The sequence below is a fragment of the Ranitomeya imitator genome, chromosome 3, assembly GCF_032444005.1.
Source record: "Ranitomeya imitator isolate aRanImi1 chromosome 3, aRanImi1.pri, whole genome shotgun sequence".
In the NCBI taxonomy this organism is placed as follows: Eukaryota; Metazoa; Chordata; class Amphibia; order Anura; family Dendrobatidae; genus Ranitomeya; species Ranitomeya imitator.
In genome coordinates, this window is record NC_091284.1 from 89,895,654 (window position 1) to 89,907,254 (window position 11,601).

Below are 11,601 nucleotides of genomic sequence, written 5' to 3' on the forward strand. Positions count from 1 at the left end.
ATACAAATCCAGTAGTTTAGTGAACATCCCCACCCTCTTGGTAAAGGCCATAAAAATTGTAACTTAAGGAAGGCAGTCAGCACAGAAAGACTGCACTGCTTAAACTAGCAAATGTGCTGGCTCCATGCACACTTGGCATGCCCATATATCACATCCCCTCAACTTTTGACAGCTCTTTATAAAGCCACACTGAAAGCAAGGATATAACTCCGTAGGAATAAAGTGAGCAAAAAAAAACTGGGAACTTCACCCATCAAGTTTTGCTTTTAACTATTTTTGTCACCATAACCATAATTTATTTAAAAACAAACAAACATATGCTGTGCAACAATCTTTATTTAGCCATCACACGTCTACAGGATTATGACTGTAGCTTAGGAACAAGCAGTGCAACAAACAGTGCAACATATAGCAACATGGAATGAAGAGTCAGATTTAAAAGCCACCCCTCAGGCGGAGCACAAGGTGGAGGGTGGATTCTTTCTGGATGTTGTAGTCAGAAAGGGTGCGGCCATCTTCAAGCTGCTTTCCGGCAAAGATTAACCTCTGCTGATCTGGTGGGATGCCCTCCTTGTCTTGGATTTTGGCCTTCACGTTCTCAATGGTATCACTGGGCTCCACCTCAAGGGTAATTGTCTTTCCAGTCAGGGTCTTCACAAATATTTGCATACCACCTCTGAGACGGAGCACAAGATGGAGGGTGGATTCTTTTTGGATGTTGTAGTCAGAAAGGGTGCGGCCATCTTCAAGCTGCTTTCCGGCAAAGATTAACCTCTGCTGATCTGGTGGGATGCCCTCCTTGTCTTGGATTTTGGCCTTCACGTTCTCAATGGTATCACTGGGCTCCACCTCAAGGGTAATTGTCTTTCCAGTCAGGGTCTTCACAAATATTTGCATACCACCTCTGAGACGGAGCACAAGATGGAGGGTGGATTCTTTTTGGATGTTGTAGTCAGAAAGGGTGCGGCCATCTTCAAGCTGCTTTCCGGCAAAGATTAACCTCTGCTGATCTGGTGGGATGCCCTCCTTGTCTTGGATTTTGGCCTTCACGTTCTCAATGGTATCACTGGGCTCCACCTCAAGGGTAATTGTCTTTCCAGTCAGGGTCTTCACAAATATTTGCATACCACCTCTGAGACGGAGCACAAGATGGAGGGTGGATTCTTTTTGGATGTTGTAGTCAGAAAGGGTGCGGCCATCTTCAAGCTGCTTTCCGGCAAAGATTAACCTCTGCTGATCTGGTGGGATGCCCTCCTTGTCTTGGATTTTGGCCTTCACGTTCTCAATGGTATCACTGGGCTCCACTTCAAGGGTAATGGTCTTTCCAGTCAGGGTCTTCACAAATATCTGCATACCACCTCTGAGACGGAGCACAAGATGGAGGGTGGATTCTTTCTGGATGTTGTAGTCAGAAAGGGTGCGGCCATCTTCAAGCTGCTTTCCGGCAAAGATCAACCTCTGCTGATCTGGTGGGATGCCCTCCTTGTCTTGGATTTTGGCCTTCACGTTCTCAATGGTATCACTGGGCTCCACTTCAAGGGTAATGGTCTTTCCAGTCAGGGTCTTCACAAATATCTGCATACCACCTCTGAGACGGAGCACAAGGTGGAGGGTGGATTCTTTCTGGATGTTGTAGTCAGAAAGGGTGCGGCCATCTTCGAGCTGCTTTCCGGCAAAGATCAACCTCTGCTGATCTGGTGGGATGCCCTCCTTGTCTTGGATTTTGGCCTTTACATTTTCAATAGTGTCACTAGGCTCCACCTCAAGGGTGATGGTCTTGCCAGTTAAGGTTTTCACAAAGATCTGCATCCTGACCTAGGAAAGAAAATTAAACCACATTATACCACAAGATAGTCAGCAGTACCAGAATACAATGAGACACTTTAAAGCTCATCCTAGATATATAATAAAGCCTATTTAAAAGAGGAATGTTGGAGAGAACCATGAGATCACTGTACACGTTACATTATAGATCACACTGATCTGACAGATCCTTTGTATAAAACAGATCCGCATCATCATGCTTACTGTAAAATTAAATGTACACCAATCCCATTATAGCAGTACATGTCTATGGATTTAACAGCCTTACAGCTACTAGTTTCTGCTAATTGACACTAGGCAGGGCATAACACAAGACGCCTATAAAGACTGATACGGGAGCTGCTGAGACAAGCAAAACGTATCCACTATCCAGCATAGATCACACTACATAGCCCCTCCTAATAACGCCCATCCCGGCTGTCACCAGACCCCGTACATACAGCTTCCTGCCGGACTACACCATCAGACGCCTCAACACTAAGTAACCACCCCCCAGGGAGAACATGGTATAACCCGCACAGCAGAGCCTGCTACTAACGACCGGCCATGAGACAAAGCGAAGCCGTCACCTAAAGCTACAACGCATCCGACCACTCGGTTCTCCTCAGAAACAACGGCATAGTAATAGTAATAATTTCCGACCCGAACCTCCTTCCCGCCTAACAGAAAGTTACAGTTCCTCTTCACAACCGCACAGTATTCAGCACAACTACCACAAAAATAAAACTATACGTAAGGTAGAGCTTACCTCCTAATAGACAAGCGTTAGAAATACCCCTTTCAGCCGGCAACTCGATGCTTCCTCTGTTAGCTCTGGCAGAATCTAATAGGGCTGCGTCACAAGCCTCCTATTTATAAAGAGAGCGCTGACTCATCACCACCACGTAACTGATTGGCTCATGCGCCACAAAGAAAACATAGCTCCCGGCTTTAAGGCCGGGTAGCCGGGGTAGGAATTATACTTTGGAATATGCTCGCTTTTTCTTTGGTGGAAGTCGTTGAATAGAGACTTTTTACACTGATTTATAAGCATAAATTACCGTTCATATACAATGTATTTGTTCATTCGATAAATCAGCGCGGAGGGATACACACAGGAGGGGGTGTGGCGTATGCAGCCGAGACCTCTAGAAGATTCTAGCCGGGTTTTTGCTTGGGCGGGTATTTGGCGAGCGCTGATTGGTGGGCTATGATGCAATGTTGTTGCTGGGGCTGGCTGGCAGATTCTAGCTGTGCCGGGCTGTGCCGGCTGTGGTGATGTCGGTCCTGGGTTGTTTCCTGTTTCTCGGCGCTTACTGGAAGCAAATTGTGAAACAAGGAGACTGAACTCATATTAATGAACTACAGCCTGTAAAAATGAAATACCAATGGCAAAGTGCTGATTAAAGTTAATTCAGACGGTTCACACAATGCAGCAGCGCCACAGACGTCCTCATAGGGCTTGGCACTGGTTCCAGAGTCTTTTTCAGATCCGTTGCAATGCGTCGTTTTGTGAAAAAAATGGATCCTGCAAATGTGCCCGCAGGATCTGTTTTATTTTCCCATAGCCTTGTATTAGCGACGGATGGCCACATGTCGCGTCCATCGTGCAACGGATCCGTCGTGTTTTGGCGAATTGTCTGGAAAAAAACGTTAAATGAACGTTTTTGTCTGCGTCGGGAAAACATGTCGTGACGGATCCTGCGGCATACGTTGTTGACTAGAATGGAAGCCTATGGACGCAGGATCCGTCGTGACACGTATGACGGAATCCAGCGCTGGAATCCGGTTTTTTTACACTGAGCATGCTCAGAATCAGGAATTTGTAGCCAATTGGCCAGATAGGCCCCAAATCTATATACTCCTGGCCTGGGGCGTCACCCCCAAATGTGCCAGCAAGACTCCTGCCAGCCTGAAGACAGCCAGCCAGTCAATATATTGGTTTCCCTATTTTCCAGTAGCCAATCACATTTGGCAGACTCCCATTTTTAGGCATGGAAAACGGATCCGTCAATGAAACGGATGGTAAAAACGGATGCAACGGATCCAGTTTTTCGATGGAACAGTCTAGCGGATCCCTTGAAATACTGGATGCGTTGCATCCGTTTTTCACTATTTTTGACGCATCCGTTGATACGTCGCGCCGACGCATTGTGACAGATTCAAAAAAACAGAAGTGTGAAAGTAGCCTAAGGCCATGTTCACACAATCAGTTTTTGGTCACTAATTTACCTCAGCATTTGTAACCAAAAACCAGGAGGAAAATTATAATAGAAAAGTTACCACTTCTGCATTTATCACACACTCCTGGTTTTGGCTCACAAATACTGAGGTAAAAAACTGACCAGATATTGAATGTGTGAACGTGGCCTTAACCAGGTTGTCACCTATCCTCAGGTGAAGTGACAACTCGATCAATGGGGGTCTGCCTGCCAGGAGCGGCACCAATCGGCAGTTCGGGGTACTTTTATTCCTGTTACGAGATGGCGCCGCAGATCGGAATCACAAACTTGGCTCTATTTGGTCTCTATGGGGCTGCTGGAAAAATTACACCGTACAGCAGCCGCATAAGAATCAAATGCAGCGGCGTTTGGGTTTCTGATCTGCTGCGCCATCTTGTAACGGGGATAAAAGTGCCCCAATTTCAGGACACCCATCAGCAAGAAAATCAGTCTGATTATGGTAATCGAGAGTGATCCAATTTTCTCAGATGTGGAGAAAAAAAGTTTTTCCATCTACTTGCAGTGTTTCCGTGAAAATCGGACCGAACTCGATGTACGATGTTTTTCCACAGACCCACAGATATGAATGGCTGAGTGCCATCCAATTATCGGAGTCTTCTTACGCATGCTGCAATATTTTCCTTAGACCGAATTGGTTCAAGGAAAAGATCGGACATGTACACAGCCCCATAGAGTAATATACCAGTGCTATCCAACAAAACCATGAATCGCATTCATCTGATTATCACGCTCGTTTGTATGAGTCCTTTGGATAAGTGATGACTTATTTTCACCAGGCAACACATGTGATGGCCCCATGGTTATTCAGCTAAATGGTAGTTCACTTGGAGCGATTGACTATATGTAGTGATGGGCGAACGTGCTCGGATATCATGTTCTGGTGTTATCCCAGTATCTTCAGCGTGCGCTAATAGGCCGGCCTCACACTCAGCGTATAAAAATACGGTCCATATTTTACGGCCGTAATACGCCACAAAATTCAAAAAATGGTGATCAGTAAGTACTCCGTAGGCAGAATGTGTCAGAGAATTTTGCGCATGGCATCCTCCGTATGTAATCCGTATGGCATCCGTACTGCGAGATTTTCTCGCAGGCTTGCAAAACCGACATACGGACATACAATGTATCCATGTGCTCAAAAAAATCGTAAAAACATATATACTGTCTATATATAAATATATAAATATATATATATATATATATGTCAGTGAGACACACACACATATACAGTGGGGCAAAAAAGTATTTAGTCAGTCAGCAATAGTGCAAGTTCCACCACTTAAAAAGATGAGAGGCGTCTGTAATTTACATCATAGGTAGACCTCAACTATGGGAGACAAACTGAGAAAAAAAATTCAGAAAATCACATTGTATGTTTTTTTAACATTTTATTTGCATATTATGGTGGAAAATAAGTATTTGGTCAGAAACAAACAATCAAGATTTCTGGCTCTCACAGACCTGTAACTTCTTCTTTAAGAGTCTCCTCTTTCCTCCACTCATTACCTGTAGTAATGGCACCTGTTTAAACTTGTTATCAGTATAATAAGACACCTGTGCACACCCTCAAACAGTCTAACTCCAAACTCCACTATGGTGAAGACCAAAGAGCTGTCAAAGGACACCAGAAACAAAATTGTAGCCCTGCACCAGGCTGGGAAGACTGAATCTGCAATAGCCAACCAGCTTGGAGTGAAGAAATCAACAGTGGGAGCAATAATTAGAAAATGGAAGACATACAAGACCACTGATAATCTCCCTCGATCTGGGGCTCCACGCAAAATCCCACCCCGTGGGGTCAGAATGATCACAAGAACGGTGAGCAAAAATCCCAGAACCACGCGGGGGGACCTAGTGAATGAACTGCAGAGAGCTGGGACCAATGTAACAAGGCCTACCATAAGTAACACACTACGCCACCATGGACTCAGATCCTGCAGTGCCAGACGTGTCCCACTGCTTAAGCCAGTACATGTCCGGGCCCGTCTGAAGTTTGCTAGAGAGCATTTGGATGATCCAGAGGAGTTTTGGGAGAATGTCCTATGGTCTGATGAAACCAAACTGGAACTGTTTGGTAGAAACACAACTTGTCGTGTTTGGAGGAAATAGAATACTGAGTTGCATCCATCAAACACCATACCTACTGTAAAGCATGGTGGTGGAAACATCATGCTTTGGGGCTGTTTCTCTGCAAAGGGGCCAGGACGACTGATCCGGGTACATGAAAGAATGAATGGGGCCATGTATCGTGAGATTTTGAGTGCAAACCTCCTTCCATCAGCAAGGGTATTGAAGATGAAACGTGGCTGGGTCTTTCAACATGACAATGATCCAAAGCACACTGCCAGGGCAACGAAGGAGTGGCTTCGTAAGAAGCATTTCAAGGTCCTGGAGTGGCCTAGCCAGTCTCCAGATCTCAACCCTATAGAAAACCTTTGGAGGGAGTTGAAAGTCCATGTTGCCAAGCGAAAAGCCAAAAACATCACTGCTCTAGAGGAGATCTGCATGGAGGAATGGGCCAACATACCAACAACAGTGTGTGGCAACCTTGTGAAGACTTACAGAAAACATTTGACCTCTGTCATTGCCAACAAAGGATATATTACAAAGTATTGAGATGAAATTTTGTTTCTGACCAAATACTTATTTTCCACCATAATATGCAAATAAAATGTTAAAAAAACAGACAATGTGATTTTCTGGATTTTTTTTTCTCAGTTTGTCTCCCATAGTTGAGGTCTACCTATGATGTAAATTACAGACGCCTCTCATCTTTTTAAGTGGTGGAACTTGCACTATTGCTGACTGACTAAATACTTTTTTGCCCCACTGTATATATATATTTATATATATATATATATATATATATATATATATATATATTAATATTTCATACAGCGCTAGATAGCTTAAAAGCCGGTAATTCAATTGCCGGCTTTTCCTATCTCCTTCTCAAACCCAACATGATATGAGACATGGTTTACATACAGTAAACCATCTCATATCCCTTTTTTTGGCATATTCCACACTACTAATGTTAGTAGTGTGTATGTGCAAAATTTGGGCGCTCTAGCTATTAAATTAAAGGGTTAAATCGCGGAAAAAATTGGCGTGGGCTCCCGCACAATTTTCTCCGCCAGAGTAGTAAAGCCAGTGACTGAGGGCAGATATTAATAGCCTGGAGAGGGTCCACGGTTATTGGCTTCCCCTGGCTAACAACATCTGCCCCCAGCCACCCCAGAAAAGGCACATCTGGAAGATGCGCCTATTCTGGCACTTGGCCACTCTCTTCCCATTCCCGTGTAGCGGTGGGATATGGGGTAATGAAGGGTTAATGCCACGTTGCTATTGTAAGGTGACATTAAGCCAAATTAATAATGGAGAGGCGTCAATTATGACACCTATCCATTATTAATCCAATAGTATGAAATGGTTAAAAATTCCCCACATGTGGCTGTCTAAGGCCGGCTTCACACTTGCGAGTTTTACGGACGTAAGAGCGCAGAAACTACATCCGTAAAACTCGCAAAACATACGGCACAATTATTCTCTATGCCCCTGCTCCTATCTGCCGTATTAAACTGATCAGTATTATACGGCTTTCTACGGCCGTAGAAAATCGCAGCATGCTGCGTTTGTCACCGTATTGCGCAAATAAAACGTCAATGAAAGTCTATGGAAGCCCCAAAAATACGGATCACACACGGACCAGCAGTGTGACTTGCGAGAAATACGCAGCGGTGTTAGCGAGAAAAGCCAGTAATTCATTGCGGTGTACAGTAAAATCACACTGACAGCTTACAATAGAATAGGTAGAATAAATGTGTACACATAGAATAGGTATATATATATATGTCAGTGAGACACATATATATATATTAATATTTCTTCCAGCGCTAGACAGCTTTAAAGCCGGTAATTCAATTACCGGCTTTTGCTTTCTCCTTCCTAAAACCCGACATGATATCAGACCTGGTTTACATACAGTAAACCATCTCATATCACCATTTTTTTTTTGCATATTCCACACTACTAATGTTAGTAGTGTGTATGTGCAAAATTTGACGTTCTAGCTAGTAAATTAAGGGGTTAAATGGCGGAAAAAATTGGCGTGGGCTCCCGCACAATTTTCTCCGCCAGAGTAGTAAAGCCAGTGACTGAGGGCAGATATTAATAGCCTGGAGAGGGTCCATGGTTATTGCCCCCCCCCCCCCCCGGCTAAAAACACCTGCCCCCAGCCACCCCAGAAAAGGCACATCTGGAAGATGCGCCTATTCTGGCACTTGGCCACTCTCTTCCCATTCCCGTGTAGCGGTGGGATATGGGGTAATGAAGGGTTAATGTCACCTTGCTATTGTAAGGTGACATTAAGCCAAATTAATAATGGAGAGGCGTCAATTATGACACCTATCCATTATTAATCCAATACTAAGAAAGGGTTAAAAAAAACACAAGCACATTATTTAAAATTATTTTAATGAAATAAAAACAAAGGTTGTTGTAATATTTTATTGAACGCCCAATCCAATCACTGAAGACCCTCGTTCTGTAACAAAAAAAACATAATAAACCAACAATATCCTTACCTTCCGCAGATCTGTAAAGTCCAACGATGTAAATCCATCTGAAGGGGTTAAAATATTTTGCAGCCACGAGCTTTGCTAATGCAATGTTGCTCATGTCTGCAAAACCCCGGAGAATGTAGGTAAAGTAGGTCATTGACCTATATTTACCTGCATTTGCGGTGAGGCGCCCTCTGCTGGCTGTTCCTAGATCGTGGGAACTTTCCTAGAAAGCTCCCTGGCTCGAGATCATAAAAGGGCGCCCTCTGCTGGTTGGTCCTTTATTGCATCGCAAGTGGAAGTGAGCCCTCAGGCATAAAACATCTTTTAGAAGCAGCACAAAACTTCCTGCTTTGCAGTACTTTTTTTCCACATGAAATATGCAGAGTAACGGTAGAGAAATCACTGTGTACATTTACGTCCATTTTTGACACATTATGATTCTTTTTTTTTATCGCTTTTTTCATTGCGGGTTTTTAAGTCCCATCGTCTCACTTTTCCTCCTGGATGATGTAATATTTTCCAATCCTAAGGGTATGTGCACACGTTGCGGATTCTGAAAAATCCGCAGGTAAAACGCCCTGCGGATTTACCGTGGTTTTTGTGCGGATTTCACCTGCGTTTTTACACTTGCGGATTCCTATTAAGGAATAGGTGTAAAACGCTGCGGAATCCGCACAACGAACTGACATGCTGCGGAAAATAATCCGCAGCAAATCTGCACAGTTTTTTCTGCAGCATGCGCACAGCGGATTTGGTTTTCCATAGCTTTACATGCTACTGTAGAACACATGGAAAACAGCTGCAGATCAGCAGTATCAAATCCGCTGCGGATCTGCAGCCAAATCCGCAACGTGTGCACATACCTTAAAAACACGCTTGCATTTTTAAAGGCAAAAAAAGCATGAAAAACACATGTAAACTTTCAGCTGCATATAAGATGCAATAACATATAAGAAACACAGGCATGGGATTTTTATAAATCTCATTCATTTTCCTGCTGCTGTAAAATGCTGCGCAGTTAGGCCGGCGTCACACTTGCGAGTTTTACGGACGTAAGAGCGCAGAATCTACGTCTGTAAAACTCGCAAAAAATACGGCACAATTATTCTCTATGCCCCTGCTCCTATTTGCCGTATTTTACTGATCAGTATTATACGGCTTTCTACGGCCGTACAAAATCGCAGCATGCTGCGTTTGTCACCGTACTGCGCAAGAAATACGCCAATGAAAGTCTATGGAAGCGTGAAAAATACGGATTACACACGGACAAGCAGTGTGACTTGCGAGAAATACGCAGCGGTGTTAGAGAGAAAAGCCGGTAATTCAGTGCGGTGTACAGTAAAATCACACTGACAGCTTACAGTCCAATAGGTAGAATAAATGTGTACACATAGAATAGGTATATATATATATATATGTCAGTGAGACACATATATGTATATATATTAATATTTATTCCAGCGCTATACAGCTTGAAAGCCGGTAATTCAATTACCGGCTTTTTCTTTCTCCTTCCTAAAACCCGACATGATTTGAGACATGGTTTACATACAGTAAACCATGTCTTCTCTCCATTTTTTTTGCAGATTCCACACTACTAATGTCAGTAGTGTGTATCTGCAAAATTTGGCCGTTCTAGCTCTTAAAATAAAGGGTTAAATGGCGGAAAAAATTGGCGTGGGCTCCCGCGCAATTTTCTCCGCCAGAGTAGTAAAGCCAGTGACTGAGGGCAGATATTAATAGCCTGGAGAGGGTCCACGGTTATTGGCCCCCCCCTGGCTAAAAATATCTGCCCCCAGCCACCCCAGAAAAGGCACATCTGGAAGATGCGCCTATTCTGGCACTTGGCCACTCTCTTCCCATTCCCGTGTAGCGGTGGGATATGGGGTAATGAAGGGTTAATGCCACCTTGCTATTGTAAGGTGACATTAAGCCTAATTAATAATGGAGAGGCGTCAATTATGACACCTATCCATTATTAATCCAATTGTAGTGAAGGGTTAAATAAAACACAAACACATTATTTAAAATTGTTTTAATGAAATAAAAACAATGGGTGTTGCAGTATTTTATTCAACGCCCAATCCAGTCACTGAAGACCCTCGTTCTGTGAGTAAAAAAACATAATAAACCAACAATATACTTACCCTCCGCAGATCTGTAACGTCCAACGATGTAAATCCTTCTGAAGGGGTTAAAACATTTTGCAGCAAGGAGCTGTGCTAATGCAGGCTGCTCCTCGCTGCAAAACCCCAGGGAATGAGGCTAAAAATAGATCAATGATCTATATTTAGCTTCATTTGCGGTGAGGCGCCCTCTGCTGGCTGTTCATAGATCGTGGGAAATTACCTAGAAAGCCAGGGAGCTATATATTTTCTTTTCTTTTTGGGACACATGGATCACTTCTATAGCGGTATGTTGGTTTTGCTAGCCTGCGAGAAAACCACGCAGTACGGATGCCATACGGATTACATACGGAGGATGCCATGCGCAAAAAACGCTGACACACCCTGCCTACGGAGGAGCTACGGACCACTTTTTTCGGGACTTTTCAGCGTATTACGGCCGTAATATACGGACCGTATTGTTTTACGCTGTGTGTGACGCCGGCCTTAATCCAAGAAAATATGTACAGAAAAATGCACCAAATTAGCCTTGTCTGGGCCACATGGGAGCTCACCTCAGCTGATGAGAGGGCTGTAACAAACCAGTCATGCTATAACATGTCCATTAGCCTCTACAAACCTGAAAGATGACAAAATAGTGCTCATTTGTTTTGTGTCCGGCACATAAAAGTTAGTATTCATTTGTTATTATTTTGGTTTTTTTTTACTGAATAAGGCCGGCCTCACACTCAGCGTATAAAAATACGGTCCGTTATTTACGGCCGTAATACGCAGAAAAGTCCCCAAAATAGTGATCCATATGTCATCCGTAGGCAGGGTGTGTCAGCGTATTTTGCGCATGGCATCCTCCGTATGTAATCCGTA

The 11,601-nt window shown here is 43.7% G+C and overlaps 1 protein-coding gene across 1 annotated transcript; it reads right to left on the minus strand.

The window, feature by feature from the left end:
* Window positions 1–318: 318 nt before the first annotated feature.
* Window positions 319–2,934, minus strand: LOC138672767 (polyubiquitin-C). The gene is made up of 2 exons (XM_069761102.1): window positions 2,573–2,934; window positions 319–1,815 (listed from the first exon to the last, which is right to left on the minus strand). Exon 2 carries the CDS (start codon window positions 1,807–1,809, stop codon window positions 436–438), a length of 1,374 nt encoding a protein of 457 aa, XP_069617203.1. The 5' UTR covers window positions 1,810–1,815; window positions 2,573–2,934; the 3' UTR covers window positions 319–435.
* Window positions 2,935–11,601: the final 8,667 nt, after the last annotated feature.

Excerpts from the sequence above, each read along its gene's own strand:
- LOC138672767 (XM_069761102.1), bottom strand. The coding sequence starts at position 1,809 with ATGCAGATCTTTGTGAAAACCTTAACTGGCAAGACCATCACCCTTGAG.